Raw genomic sequence first — 19,768 nt, 5'->3', positions numbered from 1 at the left:
GGGCCCTGGCCTTCACATTTTTAGATCGATATGGGACCACCCTCTACTCTTCTCCATTCTGACAGGGGGCAGACTCCCACCCCCACTGGTCCTCATTCATACACTGGGTTTTCTAGAATTCTCACCTCCATATATTCCCATTCACTCTCCTTTCGCCAATATTTCCAAACCATTTTGTTTCCTGCATCCTTTAATCCCCTGTATCTCTCCAGACGACTCCCCCTCGCTCTCACCTCCACTGGGAACCTCTTGCCGTTGATGCTGTGTTCAGAGCCTTCAGATCCGTTGCTCTGGCCCCAGTGGAACTCCACCTTCTCAGCCTTAAAACGCCCGGGCAGGCCCGCACCACGAACGAAGTAGTCATCCTTCAGCATGATAGCCACTGAGAGACAGAGAGAGAAGAGAAGAGAGAGAGAAAAAGAGAGAGATAGAGAGAGAGCGAGAGAGAGCGAGCGAGTTACATGAGGGTCAGGTAGGTGGCAGGTAGCCTAGCGGTTAAGAGCGTTGGGTCAGTAACCGGACATACACACAGTGTGAAACTTCTGTTTGGCCTACAAACAATATAAAATTACATTCATTCAAGGCACTTGGTATTGAGGTTCATCATCTATTTATCTTCCCCAAGGGGATGCTGATGCATTTTCTGAATATAACATGTGGTGCTTTTATAACGTCTGTGCTGCCTTCCCTACAAGGCTGGGTCTCTAATTAAGGGCTAATTTGTCTGGTAAAAGCTATCTCCTCAGCCACTTCTAATTGCCTCTGCAAATCTTTTGTTAGTTCATCATACGCTTGTTGAAATAAAGTGGAAATTGACAGAGGGAGGCAATTTTTTTTATTCACAAATTTGACTGAATAGACCCACATTTAATTAACTAATACGACCTTAAATAAATGCTCCCATTGTCAAACCGATTTCTTACTGTGATTGAATTTCAGAATCGTTTCTACTCCTCCTTTCAGAGGAGATTTCTGTCCCATTTAGAAGAAGCACTCAAGTGAAATGAGTGGCCTGGTTGTCATCTCAACGTCTTCAGAAAAGTTTGAAACTTGGGGCATTTCAAACTAAATACACCAGGCCTGTTAAATTCCATTTACTTAGTTTGACATTTCTTAGGTCGTAGACTCCGCTAAAGCCTTTGACCCTTAAACAATAGGCTGGTCTATCAAAGTTAATTTCCCTCCTTGTGTAGTTTGTGTCCTCTGGGAGATATTGGAGATTTTAAGAGACGTGTCACTTGGTGCTTGTACAAGATTGTTGGCACTCCCACTGAAATTCTACCAGTCTGCATCCAAGAAGCTAAGGTTACACTGAGTAGTAGGACATCCTGTGGGAGCCTGGCCTTCCTGGCAAACCTCATACTACCATTGAGACTGCATATGAGGGATTAACCACGCATAGTGTGCTAAATGGGTTTCTTAGCATCTACTGCATGGGACTCAAAGAAGAAAAAGTTGAAGTGGAGGGAGACTACCACAGTGGCTAACTTAAATACACTCCACTGTATTGCTGCTATGCTAAGTCTCACTCCTCCACTGTGGCTAGGCTGAGCTGTTGCGGTTTATGCTAACAGACTAGCGGAAGGGATGGAATTGCAGCTTACATTAGTCTTCAGAGCACAGCATGCAGAAAGAAAAACACATATCTTGCTCTCTTTTTTCATCATTTGTTTTTGCCTTTTGTTGATTCAGAGTCCTAATCCAGCGTGTGAGGGGAAGGCAAGCCCTGGGAGTTTCATTAGCGATGGGAGCCAGTGTTTGGGCGCGCTAACAGGCGAGCCGGAATTAGACGCTAAACCAGCGAGACCATGGACAGCAATGTGTGAAAACCGGGGGCATATATGAAAATAAAGCCGTGATCAATGCAAATATTTCTTCAGGGCTCCAAGTCCTCATGAATTTCTTAAAAAGGTTTATTTGATATGATTCTGGGAAAGTATTCTCCCTTCATCCCTCTTCTTCCAGCCGCCCTCCTTTCCCCCTCAAAAACCATGACACCGTTCTTCTGGCCGTGAGACATCTATAATGACTTCCTGCTTCAAGGTGACAGGGTCAGAGTTCAGCCAAGGCTACAGCTTTCACAGAAGCAGGAGCACTTTTAAAAGAAGCTGATTGAAGCATCCATTATTCAGAGACGCTTTAGGTGATTATGTCAATCAAATCAAATTGTATTTGTCACATGCGCTGAATACAACAGGTATTACCGTGAAATACTCAGCTGTCATTTATAAATAGTGGAGAATGTATAAATAATGCATTGCACAACAAGAGGATGTTTGTCTTGTTAGGCGTGCATTATGGAGTACGCAGAGTCAAGAAGCTGCGCTCTATTTTGTTCTGCTACTGTTGTTTGTGTTAGAACTTCATTTGATTTGGTGGGCTGCGGCACCGCTACGCTAACCCATTATAATACCTGTGCTACACTGATTTTCCCCCGATCATGCCTGTAGAGGAGACAGCTCAGAAGTAGCCCTAGTCCTTTAACAAACCATGACCTTTGGAAGAGATGGCTACGGACATCAGAGGTTCTGAGAAACACCATGCGATCAGGGACAGACATTTCTCATGCCGAGTGAGTTAAGGAGTCTCTCTCGTTCTCTCTCTCTCTCTGTCTCCTCTCTATCACTGAGCGATGCCAGGACAGGGACACTAATACACTTCTCAGGGGGAAGCAGCCCATTCCCAGGGGAGAAGACGTACAGTCCCCCACCAGATGAACCTGACTCTCCTTCAGCCTCACAAAGACATGGCCTCCAATCTCAACAACAAGCCATTTACTCACCCCCCCCACTAGTGAGGAATGTGGGCTATTGACTCACATACTCCCTACTAGAGGGAGCTTGAAATTCCATCAGCGTTAGCCTTGATAGAAATATGGCAAAGCTTTATGGGCTATTCCCTCTATAAGATCTTCATTATTTGATAGAACACAATATATCACTCACTGATAGAGGGATTACAAGGTATACAAGATGTATGTTTTTTTTAAAGCACATACAGGCGTCCATTTAGGGTCTCCACTTGGGAGAGATGGACCAGGGACAACACCAGTTCATACATGCCACATTATGTTCAGAGAGATTAATATAATAAAATATCTGACAATATAGAAATCACACTAGTCACATTATTTTCCCCAGGTCTGCAGAGAGAGCCTTAATAGGACAGCTGGCCCTGTTGTGACTGCTGTCAATACGGATGCCAGCCACCTGTGGCCCCTGCTCCCACAAGCATTTTAACTCCATTTGTAGGCAGAAAGAGAGGACATCCATCTTTGTGACAGATAGATATTGTGAAAAATGCCTGTCTTAGACAGGGAAAATCCATGAAATGCTATAAATGCTGAATTTAGTTTTTTTCAGGTTTTCATCTGTACCAATGACAGATTCACTAATATGGAGGCATCACTTGTGTGCAAATCCGCTCCTACCACAAATATTGTATTGGACTGCTGTGCATGTCACTTTTAAACTACTTGAACGTACAGATGTAAGATCTTCATTTGACCTACAGTATATTGTCAGGATTTCTACGTTAAGTCCATAATGTTGCTTGGTCAGTGGTTAGGCTATTAGCTGGCCAAAAGTAGGCTACATGATAGGTACAATACTGTTAGCATAACCGTGTGTTAGAGTGGGTTTTCAGTTCATTTATGTAAATCACAAAGCTCACCTGTATTTCCTGCAGTGGAGGAACTTTCTCAGCAACATAAGAGTGATCAAATCAAGATCCTAAGATCTGTATGTATATAGTGTGATTTTCATGTACTCTAATGTTATACTAAAAATACAGTGCATTCGGAAAGTATTCAGACCCCTTCCCTTTGTCCACATTTTGTTAATTAATTTACAGCCTTATTTTAAAATGTATTAAATATTTTTTCCTCATCAATCTACACACAATAACCCATAATGACAAAGCGAAAACAGGTTTTTAGAAATGTTTTCAAATTTATTAAAAATAAAAAACAGAAATACCTGAAAGAGGTTTGGAACCACCAAGAGGTGACCAAGAACTCGATGGTCATTCTGACGGAGCTCCAGTGTTCCTCTGTGGAAATGGGAGAATCTTCCAGAAGGACAACCATCTCTGCAGCACTCTACCAATCACGCCTTTATGGTAGAGTAGCCAGACGGAAGCCACTCCTCAGTAAAAGGTACATGACAGCCCGCCTGGAGTTTGCCAAAAGGCACCTAAGGGACTCTCAGAGCATGAGAAACAAGATTCTCTGTCTTCGGCCTGAATGCCAAGCGCCACGTATGGAGGAAACCTGGCACCATCCCTATGGTGAAACATGGTGGTGGCAGCATCATGCTGTGGGGATGTTTTTCAGAGGCAGGGACTAGGAGACTAGTCAGGATCGAGGGAAAGATGAACTGAGCAAAGTACAGAGAGATCCTTGATGAAAACCTGCTCCAGCGCGCTCAGGACCTCATACTGGGGTGAAAGTTCACCTTCCCACAGGAAAACGACCCTAAGCACACAGCCAAGACAACGCAGGCTTCGGGACAAGTCTCTGAATGTCCTTGAGTGGCCCAGCCAGAGCCCGGTCTTGAACCTGATCGAACATCTCTGGAGAGACCTGGAAATAGCTGTGCAGCAATGCTCCCCATCCAACCTGACAGAGCTTGAGAGGATCTGCAGAAAATAATGGGAGAAACTCCCCAAATACAGGTGTGCCAAGAATGTACCGTCATACCCAAGAAGACTCAAGGCTGTAATCGCTGCCAAAGGTACTTCAACAAAGTACTGAGTAAATTGTCTGAATACTTATGTAAATGTGATATTTCAGTTTTTTACTTGTATAAATTTGTAAAAAATTCTAAAACCCTGTTTTTGCTTTGTCATTATGGGGTATTGTGTGTAGATTGATGAAGGGAAAAAACGATCTAATATGTTTTAGAATAAGGCTGTAACGTAACAAAAAGTCGAGGGGTCTGAATACTTTCTGAAAGCACTGTAGGTACCTCATAATATGTTCAGACGTATCTATACTGTATTTACATAACCAAGGGAAGGAGAGGGTAAACAGACATTGGGGAACTGTGAATCTCACCTGTTTTGCCAGTGTTCTTCATTGAAGTCTTGTTGGAGGACTCTGTCTCAAATCCGTCCAAAGCTAGCTCCTGATACTCCATGGACACCTTGCTGTCCTGATCTGCGATGTTGATTGGGGATTGGTTCCTCTCTCTGCATTCTGGGTAGGCTGATGACCAGCCCTCCTCTGGCCCGTACGTACCTGGATGATAAGAAAGAATACGATATATGTATTCCATACGATACAATGTGGTTTTGCCATCCAACCAGAGCCAACCATTTGGTCCGCTAATCAGCAGAGAAAGTGAATTTTCATACACATAATGCAGAAAAGTGATCATTCATTTTTTGGGTGGAATAATGCAGTCTTAAATGGCACTCATTTTCCAAAAAGGAACCACCAGTAGATTCCCTCTGATGTTGACCTGCAGTTAAACTTTGCTTCCCATAATGCAGGCACATATGTGGTATTTTTATCAGAATGTGAACAAAGCTACACCTCCTAACCCATGAGGAGGTAAGGGCAGTGTACTCAGAGATGAAACCCCACACTCTTAGATGAATGGCAAGTCCCGGTGTGAGACCAGACACCTCCATGTAGCACAGAGTCAAGACAGGGAGAGGAGCAGGGTGGAAATGTCACCAATCTCCTGCCACCTCCCTCAAATAAAGCAAACAGAGAGAAGGACAGAGAGGGTAAGAGAGAGAGAGAGAGAGATAGGACAGGGTCAATGCCATGGAAACAGTGGAGGAGGGAGAATATAGATAGTCAATCTCCTCTCCCTATACACTTGTAAGCAGAGCAGGCATGGTGTCCTCAGTGTGGGGTCACAGTCTTCAATAACCACCCAACCATGAAACACCAGACCAGCCAAGTGAAGTCAAGTGATTCCTTAGTGTCCAGTGAAGGGGAATTCATTTGGTTGTGGATAACACACTAGAAAAACACATTCAACAAAGCTATAAATATCCCAACAACATTTACAATATAATTCAACTGATTCAGTGAATACAACAGCACCCCACACCCATAAACATTCCACCTAATTGATTTTAAATGCAGAAGTACTTTAGATATTAGTAAGTGCATTATATTAATGTATATAATAATTGGAAGCATTAGCTAAATAGTGCTACAGTATCTGTCTCATGATGGGACATAGGAACAGAGGGTGTGGCTATCTCTTAACACAAACTCAGACTACAAGCCATGTCAAGTTTAATTTATTATACAAGGAACTGAGAAATCAATCATTTAACCTTGTACAATGATTACAACTGCACAACACGCTGTAAGCATTTGATATGAAAGGGACATACAGCATCTAATCATAATCCTAATCTCCAATAGATATGCTTCATTGTGTCCTAACCTCGAGATCTATTGACTTTCCCCTGCATTATGTTCTCCTGTCCTCTTTCTACAGTGAAGGCTTTGGCTGCCCTCTGTCTTAAGGATGGAATGAAGGGGCAGGGCCCACTCCTATTCACTCTGCCCACTCCTACTACCCCCTATGTCCGCAGCATGCACACTCGGGCTAAAGTGCACCCATAATTGAAAGCTACACTGGTCTCCCGGGGTTCTAAAATTAATTTGTCTATGATTACTCATGCCCCACGCGCGTCCGGAGCATTTGGTAATTTCTATTTAATTGAATTAGGAAGCATCCTCTTCTCTTGCCCCCTATCCTAGCCTTGGGGTGTATTGATTTGAGAGGTCTGGGTTTCATATAGGAGAGCGCAGGGTATGGATCCAGGCAGCCGCGGACTTGTAATTAATGCAGTGGAGAGCTGGTGTGAAGCCATTAGTCATTGTTTTAATGCAGCCAATGTGTGCAGAGAGTTGCTGCACTGAGAAGAGAGACAAGCGGACAAGTAAACAACCTTTACACTAAACAAACTAACAGAAATACATCTGGCCCATGCATAAGGCAATACAGATGCTGCCTATCTCAAAACATGTTGAATCTTCCATGTCCTATCTCAAAACATGTTGAATCTTCCATGTCCTATCTCAAAACATGTTGAATCTTCCATGTCCTATCTCAAAACATGTTGAATCTTCCATGTCCTATCTCAACATGTTGAATCTTTATAGGCATATCTGAACATGTTACTTAAAGGGATAATCAACCCCAATGCACAAATTCCTATGATTAACAGTGTTGAACCGTGTTTTATAACAGTAATATGAAAACATTATTTCTGCCATTATAACAAAGTTGATAGCAACTTGAAAATTGTTGTGGAAATATGTTGCAGCTCAAGTCGACTACAAAACCCAAAATGCAATGTTGTTTCTCTGGGCTGGCTAGCTAGTTAGGTAGCTAGTAAGCAAACATAGCTACACACAATAATACCAAAGTTAATATCAGCATGTGATGTAGCTAGCTAGCTGTAAAATCCCTAAACAACTATACCTTTCGAAGTATCTCACTGAGTTCAACTTGCAGTTCAACTCTGCCCAGAGCGAGTGCAGAGCACTTTGCTATGGCAACAACGGCCCTTTCCCACGTTTCCCACAGACACACAGGGCACATTGCGAGATGATACTAGAAAGAGAAACTGAGTTGAATAATTTTGTACACTTTTTAGATTGAGCCCATCTATGTGAAGTACAGTGCCTTCAGAAAGTATTCACACCCCTTGCCTTTTTCCACATTTTGTTGTGTTACAGCCTGAATTTTAAATGGATTAAATCGAGATTTTGAGTCACTGGCCTACACACAATACCCCATAATGTCAAAGTGTAATTATGTTTTTAGACATTTATACTGTACAAATTTACAAAAATGAAAAGCTGAAATGTCTTGAGTTAACAATAAGTATTCAACCCCTTTGTTATGACAGGCCTAAAAAAGTTCAGGATGTAAAAATGTGCTCAACAAGTTGCATCGACTCACTGTGTGCAATAATAGTGTTTAACATGATTTTTGAATACCTACATCATCTCTGTACCCCACACATACAATTATCTGTAAGGTCCCTCAGTCGAGCAGTGAATTTCAAACAGAGATTCAACCACAAAGACCAATGCCTTGCAAAGAAGGACACCTATTGGTCGATGGGGAAAAAAAATAAAAAGCAGACATTACACTCTGGATTTTACATTTACGTCATTTAGCAGACGCTCTTATCCAGAGCGACTTACAAATTGGAACGTTCATACATATTCATCCTGGTCCCCCCGTGGGGAATGAACCCACAACCCTGGCGTTGCAAGCGCCATGCTCTACCAACTGAGCCACACGGGACCACTGGATGGTGCATCAATACACCCAGTCACTACAAAAATACAGGTGTCTTTCCTAACTCAGTTGAAGGAGATAAAGGAAATCCCTCAGGGATTCCACCATGAGGTCAATGGTGACTTTAAAACAGTTACAGAGTTTAATGGCTGTGATAGGATAAAACTGAGGATGGATCAACAACATTGTAGTTACTACACAATACTAATCTACAGTGCATTCGGGAAGTATTCAGACCCCTTCCCTTTTTCCACATTTTGTTACGTTACAGCCTTATTCTAAAATGTATTAAATGTCCTCATCAACCTACACACAATAACCCATAATGACAAAGTGAAAAATGTTTTTTAGAAATGTAATTACATAAGTATTCAGACCCTTTGCTATGAGACTCGAAATTGAGCTCAGTTGCATCCTGTTTCCATTGATCATCCTTGAGATATTTCTACAACTTGATTCGAGTTGTAATAATTGTATCCATTTTAGAATAAGGCTGTAACATAACAAAATGTGGAAAAAGTCAAGGGGTCTGAATACTTTCCGAATGCACTGTGTACTTTGTCATGACGATATAAACGGATGGATGCGTTCTAGACAATTTATTGGCTGATTTGACAATCTGGAGTGCAGGTAATTGTTTTAAAAGCGTTATTAAATGTGACAGTGTGTTATCCCCATCTCCAGTGAGGAGCCATGTAGCTATGACGCGTTCCTACACGATTTCCTAATTTCACAGACAGACCACTTAGAAGCTAAATCATGGGGAAAATTATTATTTTACCCAGTGATAGAATATAGGCTTTCATGAAAGTGACAGGAGTTTCATGATTTTTATTTGGGGTTGGATTATCCCTTTAAAAGCATATTACACCCATCTAAATATCATAAGATAATGATGGAGCATAAGTGGAACATGAATTTATGTGAGCTCACACAGTAATGAGAAAATGCCAGGGCCAGTCAGTCAGTGTCCCCTGGTGCGATTGACCTTCCTCCTGAGACGAGCAAGCATGAGAAGAACTAAAACCAGAAGCACGTCACCAGGTGTCACATCAACGTTGCATTCCCCTTTGACCTCTGCCTACCAGAGATTGATACTTAGAGATAATTAAACAATGGCCTTTTTATCCAAACAAACTGGTTTTCAATTACAGGCAAAATCAACAAGCTTACAGGGTAAGGAAACCAATATGAAATTTTGTAATTTGGGTGAACAATCCCTTTAAAGCTGGAAATCATAGCGATGAAACTGCCACGTCCGTTTGCAATATTACAACAACAAAGATGTTATTTCAAACAACGAACACAGATTTTTTCACTTGGGAATCATTACACGTGTGATAAAACAGCAGAGTGTGTAATAATACGTTCTTTATGCATGATGCTGGATGCTCATTTCCTCAAAACAAAAACAATAACAAATACACCTGGTTGCAGCCAGTGACACGGTTTAGCCTATCACGGATCTAAGCTTTAAGCCTTCTCTTTTATTGTCACGTTCTGACCATAGTTCTTGTGTGTTTTGCTTGTTTTAGTGTTGGTCAGGACGTGAGCTGGGTGGGCATTCTATGTTGTGTGTCTAGTTTGTCTGTTTCTATGTTTGGCCTAATATGGTTCTCAATCAGAGGCAGGTGTTTTGTGTTGTCTCTGATTGGGAATCATATATAGGTGGCTTGTTTTGTGTTGGGGTTTGTGGGTGGTTGTTTCCTGTCTTTGTGTTTTCTCTGCACCAGATAGGGCTGTATCGGTTTTGCCACATTTTGTTATTTTGTATCGTGTTAAGTGTTCACTGTTTATCGTTTTATTAAACATGTTGAGCACTGGCTACGCTGCGTGTTGGTCCGATCCCTGTTACACCCTCTCTTCTCGTGAAGAGAGGGAAGGCTGCCGTTACATTTATGTTATAGATAAGGAATGGATTGTGAATCACCTAAAATGTACTAGGCTTGTGAGTATACCAAACATTAGGAACAAATTTCTAATATTGAGTTGGCCCTCAGAACAGCCTCAATTTGTTGGTGCGTGGACTCTACAAGGTGTTCCACAGGGATGCTGGCCCATGTTGACTCCAATGCTTCCCACAGTTGTGTCAAGTTGGCTGGATGTCCTTTGTGTGGTGGACCATTCTTGATACACACGGGAAACGCATGAAAACCCCAGCAGCTTTGCAATTCTTGACACAAACCTACTACCATACCCCATTCAAAGGCACTTCAATCTTTTGTCTTGCCCAGTCACCCTCTGAATGACACACATACACAATCCATGTCTCAAATGTCTCCCCTTCATCTACAGTGATTGAAGTAGATTTAACAGTGACATCAATAAGGGATCATAGCTTCCACCTGGATTCACCTGGTCAGTATACGTCATAGAAAGAGCATGTGTCCTCAATGTTTTGTGCACACAGTGTATGTATATCACATTCACAGAGTGGAGGGGTAATACATACTTATCTCCCTGACAACCAAGAACATGGCAGAGATATCAGCAGAGAAAATCACAGACAATAATCATACATTCTGGTCAACAGGAAGAGGATTTGATATTTCTGATGTTTTATGCATTTTTCATGGCCAATTGTCTATGATTCTCTTGAGAGCATGCACATTTTATTTCTGCGAATTATGAACACTTTAAATACACCTTCATGTTGCTTTCACCCTCCAGGGACTAGAGGCTTTTCAGTCAATTACGAGAGATTTCTTCAACAGCCTCAGCGTTCGCGACCTTGCTCATTTCATATTGAAAAAATGCCATATTTCAATTTGCTGCATAAACAAAACCATGATTGTGTGAGGCTGCTTAAAGAGCACAATTATAAAACGTTTGCCCAAAGACAGCATTGTTACCCAAAAGCAAACACACCTTAGGGGGAATTTGCCTTTGGAAAAAATATGCCATTTTCCAAGGAACAGAACAAAGCATGGCACCACTATTCTATTTCCCACCCGTTTTTCCAGCACCTATTTCAGGATGCTCTATGGTCCTCTCCTAAGGCCGTGATTCCATCAAGATTAGTGGGAAATTGCAGAAATCAATGCTGTGAGAGGTCTGCTGGTATTTCAGTGATCTCCGCCTTGCCAGGAGAGGCCCAATAGAGTCACTCAAGGCATTATATGTAATCTCCCAGTGCAGCCAACGCGACAGAAGCCGCTCTTAAATCCTCTTCACCTGGAGGAAAATACACAGCCTACTGTACACTCTCCAGCAACACCTATTACAATGGCCACCACTGTAAACAAATACACAAGGTTAATTTGAACTGGAATTGGGATGTGGTAGAGAAATTAGACATTTGAGAGTGAGAAGTTAATAGAAGAGAGAGAGAGACACACAAAAAACGAGTGTGTGTGTGAGAGAGAGAGAGAGAGAGAGAGAATGTGTGTATCTTCACAGTCCCCGCTGTCCCATAAGCTGTATTTTGATCTGTTTTTTTAAACCAAATTTTAGTGCTTGCATGATTTACTTGATGCGGAATGGAGTTCCATGTAGTTATGGCTCTATGTAGTACTGTTCTGAACTTCTGAATATAGTCTGTTCTGAACTTGGGGACTGTGAAGAGACCTCTAGTGGCATGTCTTGTGGGGTATGCATGGGTGTACAAGCTGTGTGCTAGAAGTTTAAACAGACAGCTCGGTGCATTTAACATGTCAATACCTCTCACAAATACAAGTAGTGACAAAGTTAAATCTCTTCTCTACTTTGAGCCAGGAGAGATTGACATGCATATTATTAATGTTAGCTCTCCGTGTACATTAAGGGCCAGCTGGGCTGCCCTGTTCTGGGCCAACTGTAAAGTCCCTCTTTGTGGCACCTGACCACATGACTGGACAGTAGTCCATGTGAGACAAAACTAGGGCCTGTAGGACCTACCTTGCTGATAGCGTTCTTAAATCAAATCAAATGAAATTGTATTGGTCACATACACATGGTTAGCATATGTTAATGCGAGTGTAGCGATAACGCTTGTGCTTCTAGTTCAGAAAATGCAGTAATATCTAACAAGTGATCTAACAAATTCACAACAACTACCTTTTACACACAAATGTAAAGGGATGAATAAGAATATGTACATATAAATATATGGATGAGCGATGGATGTGCGGCATAGGCAAGATGCAATAGATGGTATAGGATACAGTATATACATATCAGATGAGTAATGTAGGATATGTAAACATTATTAAAATGGCGTTATTTAAAATTGACTAGTGATACCTTTATTAAGTCCATTTATTAAAGTGGCTAGAGATTTGAGTCTGTATGTTGGCAGCAGCCTCTCTATGTTAGCGATTGCTGTTTAACAGTCTGATGGCCTTGAGATAAATCTGTTTTTCAGTCTCTCGGTCCCAGCTTTGATGCACCTCTACTGACCTCGCCTTCTGGATGATAGCGGGGTGAACAGGCAGTGGCTCGAGTGGTTGTTGTCCTTAATGATCTTTTTGGCCTTCCTGTGACATTGGGTGTTGTAGGTGTCCTGGATGGCAGATAGTTTGCCCCCGGTGATGCATTGTGCAGACCGCACCAACCTCAGTAGAGCCTTGCGGTTGAGGGCGGTGCAGTTGTCGTACCAGGCGGTGATACAGCCCGACAGGATGCTCTCGATTGTGCATCTGTAAAAGTTTGTGGGTGTTTTAGGTGACAAGCCAAATTTCTTCCTGAGGTTGAAGAGGCGTTGTTGTGCCTTCTTCACCACGCTGTCTGTGTGGGTGGACCATTTCAGTTTGTCCATGATGTGTACGCCAAGGAACTTAAAACTTTCCACCTTTTTCACTACTGTCCAGTCAATGTGGATGGGGGGGTGTTCCCTCTGCTGTTTCCTGAAGTCCACGATCATCTCCTTTGTTTTGCTGACGTTGAGTGAGAGGTTGTTTTCCTGACACCACACTCTGAGGGCCCTCACCTCCTCCCTGTAGGCTGTCTCGTCGTTGTTGGTAATCAAGCCTACCACTGTAGTGTCGTCTGCAAACTTGATGATTGAGTTGGAAGCGTGCATGGCCATGCAGTCATGGGTGAACAGGGAGTACAGGAGAGGGCTGAGAACGCACCCTTGTGGTGCCCCAGTGTTGAGGATCAGCGGGGTGGAGATGTTGTTTCCTACCTTCACAACCTGGAGGCGGGCCTTCAGAAAGTCCAGGACCCAGTTGCACAGGGAGGGGTTAAGACCCAGGGTCTCAAGCTTAATGATGAGTTTGGAGGGTAGTATGGTGTTAAATGCTGAGCTGTAGTCAATGAACAGCATTCTTACATAGGTATTCCTCTTGTCCAGATGGGCTAGGGCAGTGTGATGGCTATTGCATCGTCAGTGGACCTGTTGGGGCGGTAAGCAAATTGGAGTGGGTCTAGGTTATCAGGTAGGGTGGAGGTGATATGATCCTTGACTAGACTCTCAAAGCACTTCATGATAACAGAAGTGAGTGCAACGGGGTGATAGTCATTTAGTTCAGTTACCTTAGCTTTCTTGGAAACAGGAACAATGGTGGCCATCTTGAAGCATGTGGGGACAGCAGACTGGGATAGGGATTGATTGAATATGTCCGTAAACACCCCAGTCAGCAGGTGTGCACATGCTCTCAAAGCAATCCTTGAATATGTCTTGTGTTGGCAGATCTGAATACAAAACTTTTATAGCTCTACGATAAAGAATGTGATCTACACACTTCCTTAAACCTAAAATAAGTAAAGATTTTTTTTTGTGGAAGTAAACAAAATGTTTTACGTCGGAGACAGACAGATTGCATATGCTCAGAACAACAAAATCAATCCCTTTATATAGCCGTTCTCCACTTGTCTACAAGACAGACGGACGCAAGCTGTTTAAATGGCCCAGATCTTGATTTAGATGTTCACAAATTTAACAGATTTTAACTATCACTATTGTCATATGTTTGGTAAAGTAATAAAGAAGGTGAAATATTTTGCATTGATGTAACTAAAAAGATTATAACTAAACTCAGCAAAAAAAGAAACATCCCTTTTTCAGGACCCCGTCTTTCAAAGATAATTCGTAAAAATCCAAACATCTTCACAGATCTTCATTGTTAAGGGTTTAAATACTGTTTCCCATGCTTGTTCAATGAACCATAAACAATTAATGAACATGCACCTGTGGAACGGTCGTTAAGACACTAACAGCTTACAGACGGTAGGCAATTAAGGTCACAGTTATGAAAACTTAGGATACTAAAGAGGCCTTTCTACTGACTCTGAAAAACACCAAAAGAAAGATGCCCAGGGTCTCTGCTCATCTGCGTGAACATGCCTTAGGCATGCTGCAAGGAGGCATGAGAACTGCAGATGTGGCCAGGGCAATAAATTGCAATGTCCCTACTGTGAGACGCCTAAGACAGCACTACAAGGAGACAGGACGGACAGCTGATTGTCCTCGCAGTGGCAGACCACGTGTAACAACACCTGCACAGGATCGGTACATCCGAACATCACACCTGCGGGACAGGTACAGGATGGCAACAACAACTGCCCGAGTTACACCAGGATTGCACAATCCCTCCATCAGTGATCAGACTGTCCACAATAGCCTGAGAGAGAATGGACTGAGGGCTTGTAGGCCTGTTGTAAGGCAGGTCCTCACCAGACATCACCGGTGCCTATGGGCACAAACACACCATCGATGGACCAGACAGGACTGGCAAAAAGTGCTCTTCACTGACGAGTCGCGGTTTTGTCTCACCAGGGGTGATGGTCGGATTCGTGTTCATCGTCAAAGGAATGAGCATTACACCGAGGCCTGCACTCTGGAGCAGGATCGATTTGGAGGTGGAGGGTCCGTCATGGTCTGGGGTCGGTGTGTCACAGCATCATTGGACTGAGCTTGTTGTCATTGCAGGCAACCTCAACGCTGTGTGTTACAGGGAAGACATCCTCCTCCCTCATGTGGTACCCTTCCTGCAGGCTCCTCCTGACATGACCCTCCAGCATGGCAATGCCACCAGCCATACTGCTCGTTCTGTGCGTGATTTCCTGCAAGACAGGAATGTCAGTGTTCTGCCATGGCCAGCGAACAGCCCGGATCTCAATCCCATTGAGCACGTCTGGGACCTGTTGGATCGGAGGGTGAGGGCTAGGGCCATTCCCCCCAGAAATGTCCAAGAACTTGCAGGTGATTTGATGGAAGAGTGGGGTAACATCTCACAGCAAGAACTGGCAAATCTGGTGCAGTCCATGAGGAGGAGATGCACTGTAGTACTTAATGCAGCTGGTGGCCACACTAGATACTGACTGTTACTTTAAATTTTGACCCCCCCCCCCTTTGTTCAGGGACACATTATTCAATTTCTGGTAGTCACATGTCTGTGGAACTTGTTCAGTTTATGTCTCAGTTGTTGAATCTTGTTATCTTCATACAAATATTTACACATGTTAAGTTTGCTGAAAATAAACGCAGATGACAGTGAGAGGATGTTTATTTTCTTGCTGAGTATATATATGGATATATTATAAAGTATGAAAAGGCTTATTTATTAACATTGTTTTTTATCATATCATCATATTTGTATATGTTTTATTATAACTTTATTGTGGGTTGAATTATTTTCTTTCTCAGACATATATAAATAATTCCAGGTTAAAGGCTGGAAGAAGGTTATAGCTTTCTGGGGGGGACACTACTACATTAATAAAATATTGCCCTCTTGCTAGTTTGATGACTACAGCCATAGCGAAACAGTGCAAAATGTCTGTCAGCTCAATAGGGTTTTACGAAGTCAGAGCAACGCTTTATTATGGACAAACCTCTCCACATCTTTGCTACTGTTGCATCAATGTGTTTTGACCATGGGTTACTCCAAGGGTCACTCCAAGCAGTTCAGTCTCCACAACTTGCTCAATTTCCACATTATTGATTACAAGATTTAGTTGAGGTTTAGAGTTTAGTGAATGATTTGTCTGAAATACAATGCTTTAGTTTTTTAAATATTTAGGACCGACTTATTTCTTGCAATCCATTCTGAAACTGACTGCAGCTCTTTAAGTGTTGCAGGGATTTCACTTGCTGTGGTCACTGATGTGTATAGTGTTGAGTCATCAGCTTCATAGACACACAGGCTTTACTCAGAGCCAGTGGCAGGTCATTAGTAAAGATTGAAAAAAGTAAGGGGCCTAGACAGCTGCCCTAGGGAATGCCTGACTACCTGGATTATGTTGGAGACGTTTACATTAAAGAACACCCTCTGTGTTCTGTTAGACAGGTAACTCTCGATCCACAATATAGTATGGAATGTAAAGCCATAACACATACGTTTTTTCTAGCAGAAGATTATGATCGATACTGTCCAAAGATGCACTGAAGTCTAACAGCTCCCACAATCTTTTTATTATCAATCAGTCAGTTGTGTAAGTGCCATCTGTACATGTTGAATGCCCTTCCCTATAAGCGTGCTGAAAATCTGTTGTGATGTGTTTACTGTGAATAGCATTGTATCTGCTCAAACACATTTTTTTCAAAATGTTTACTAAGGGCTGGTAACAGGCTGATTGGTCGGCTGTTTGAGCCAGTAAAGTGTGCTTTGCTGTTCTTGGGTAGCGGAATGACTTTTGCTTCCCTCCAGGCCTAAGGGCACACTTTCCTGTAGGCTTAGATTGAAGAGATTGTAAATAGGAGTGGCAATATCGTCCGCTATCACGCTATCATCCTCAGTAATTTTCCATCTAAGTTGTCAGACCCAGGTGGCTTGTCATTGTTGATAGACAATATTTTTTTCACCTCTTCCACACTCACTTTTCGGAATTCAAAATGACAATGCTCGTCTAACATAATTTGGTCAGTTATGCAGGAATGTGTAGGTTCAGAATTTGTAGTTGGCATGTCATGCTTAAGTTTGCTAACCTTGCCAATGAAAAAAGTAGATGGCAATATCAGTGGGTTTTGTGATGAATGAGCCATCTGATTCAATTAATTATGGAGCGAAGTTTGCTTTTATGCTCAAATGTTCATTTAAAGCGCTCCAAAGCTTTTTTACTATCATTCTTTATATCATTTATCTTGTAGGAGCATTGGGCCAGTAACCAAAAGGTTGCTGTATCGAATCCCCGAGCTGACAAAGTAAAAATCTGTTGTTCTGCCCCTGAGCAAGGCAGATAACCCACTGTTCCCCGGGCGGCGATAACATGGATGTCGATTAAGGCAGCCCCCCGCACCTCTCTGATTCAGAGGGGCTGGGTTAAATGCTGAGGACACATTTCTATTGAATGCATTCAGTTGTACAACTGACTTTCCCTTTGTTTCATAATACATTTTCTTCTACTTTTTGTTCAGTTTAGTCACATGATTTCTCAATTTACAGTACATTTGCCAATCGGCTGTGCAGCCAGACTTATTTGCCATTCCTTTTGCCTCATCCCTCTGATCCATGTTTTACATTCCTCATCAATCCACAGGGATTTAACCATTTTTAAAGTCATTTTCTTAATGGGTGCATGCTTATTAGTAACTGGAATAAGTAATTTAATAAATGTGTCAAGTGTAGCGTCTGGTTGCTCCTCATTACACACCACAGACCAGCAAATATTCTTTACATCTTCAACATAGGAATTACTACAAAACTTATTGACTTTGGTTTTTCTAGATATGGCTACTATATTATGATCACTACATCAGATGGATATGGATACTGCTTTTAAACAGATTTCTGCAGCGTTTCATTCCTGTGCTGTTTGTAAATACCCTGGCAGATTGACTGATAACCTGAACCAGGTTGCAGGCACTGGTTACAGTTTGAAGCTTTTTCTTGAGTGGGCAAGTTGGAGCTTTCATGAACCTTGTTTCTTGATTGTTTTTATTGCTTTACTGGGAGGCTTATCAGAGGTAGACATGACAGTGATATTTATGTTTGAGCTGATAGTGCAGGGTTAGCTGCACACAATGGGCTTTCTACTAGGGAAAACCTCTTCAATGCTAACAGTATAACTCTTGTTCATAGGCGCGTGTTTACTGCATACAATAGTTAGGATTGACAGAGGGGAGTTAGAGGGACACAAATTAGGTTACTTACATTATGACTGCCAACGGCCCTGGGACAATGTACATTTGCAGCAGCACTACAACAACTCAGCAACACAATGGTAGGGATTATCTGAGCAGGGCTTAGTTACTGATAAGTCATTGTCTCAACGCAGCCTTGAAATGCATGGACACGAACGAGGAGCTAAGATTATTCATTCCTATAGAGCATCTTCTGTTTCCAAAAGGTGTCAAAGTTATCTATGAAAGTTATGCCAACAGAGCTACAGTAGTCTTTTAGCCAAGTGTGTAATGCCAGTAGCCTGCTGAATCTTTCACAGCCACGGCCCAGCAATGGTACCAGGCCTGAAATAATTGGCCGCTTTTAGGAATCTTCCAAAAAAAGAATCACTTGTTTAAAATCAATTTTCAGCAGTTCCAAGCTAGCCCTCCTAATGTCATTTGACCCCATATGGACAACGACAGTGTCAGCCCCCGGCAGGTGTCATAGAACGGTAGGAAGCAGCCTTGTAATGTCCTGTACTTGTGCTCCAGTAGAGCACAGAGATGTTTCTCACCATAGAGCCGTCTATGAAGACAGCTGTTGAAATCTGGCCATTCTTTTGCTTCAAGTGCTTTAGAAGACCCCTTAAGGATTGATGGGAGGTGGGGCCTAATGGACCCTTTCCAGCCGTAGAATCCATTGAGGCTGATGAAGGGACCAGACTCTCAGACACCCTCACGGTCCGATGAGTGGGGATCTCTGAAGATCTGAACTCAAGGTAGAAGCTATCGGAGAGGTAGACAGAACAGAGGATGAAGATCCGATCTAGAAGTGGAAGCCCCCTATGATTGAAGGCACCGGAACCTCTGGATTCCCATTGCCAAGGAAGCCCCTATTGCCAAAGGCTGCTTCTTTCGACTCTACGGTGAGTAATGCGCCTCTTTTGGTGGTTGGTAGGGTCAAGAATAGGAACATCCACTAAGTCATCCATTCCCCAGCCAAGGGGTAGACCCCTTCGGGGAGAGATCCCTGTTGAGCACCGGCCAGTCGGCTGTGGAGGCGACACTCCCACCAGGCCAGAGCGGCGTCAAGCTAGAAGAGTAGAAGAGAAAGAGAAAGTAGGCGGACATGGATTCCCCAGTAGCTTGTGTAAGTTAGCTACTTGTTCATTAAGAGTACCCACTTGTACCCACCCCTGTAGTCCTCTGTGGGCAAACAGTTGCTACATTGAAAGTCTGGACGGTCCACATTGTCCCGGAATAGAGCAAACTAAACACAGCTGCTGCATTAGTGACCTTCATTTGAAACTACAGGCTAGCTAGGATAGCTGGGCTTCCGTGTCTTTCTCCTTGACAGGAGTTTCCCAAAAAGTTTTCTATGAGCTACAGTGGGTTCGCAAATACATCCCGCTAGGCTTCCGTGTCTCTCTTCTTGACAGCAATTTCCAAATACAGTCCGCACCCCGCTTCCCGAAACAAGCAGAACCAGTGAAATGACAAACAGAGAGAAAGCGGAGGA

The 19,768-nt window shown here is 42.7% G+C and overlaps 1 protein-coding gene across 1 annotated transcript in view; it reads right to left on the bottom strand.

The window, feature by feature from the left end:
* The window catches only part of LOC111968171 (receptor-type tyrosine-protein phosphatase gamma), a 328,528-nt gene that overhangs the window by 111,586 nt on the left and 197,174 nt on the right, over positions 1 to 19,768 (bottom strand). Inside the window, exons 3-4 of the mRNA XM_070442954.1 lie at positions 5,057 to 5,239; positions 234 to 382 (exon numbers count right to left, since the gene is read on the bottom strand). Of these exons, the coding sequence (XP_070299055.1) occupies positions 234 to 382; positions 5,057 to 5,239 (332 nt within the window). The remainder of the gene's footprint in view (positions 1 to 233; positions 383 to 5,056; positions 5,240 to 19,768) is intronic.

Source organism: Salvelinus sp. IW2-2015, linkage group LG1 (genome assembly GCF_002910315.2).
Source record: "Salvelinus sp. IW2-2015 linkage group LG1, ASM291031v2, whole genome shotgun sequence".
Lineage (NCBI taxonomy): Eukaryota > Metazoa > Chordata > Actinopteri > Salmoniformes > Salmonidae > Salvelinus > Salvelinus sp. IW2-2015.
The sequence above is the reverse complement of the archived record's forward strand: the minus strand, read 5'-3'. Positions and strand labels throughout refer to the sequence as shown.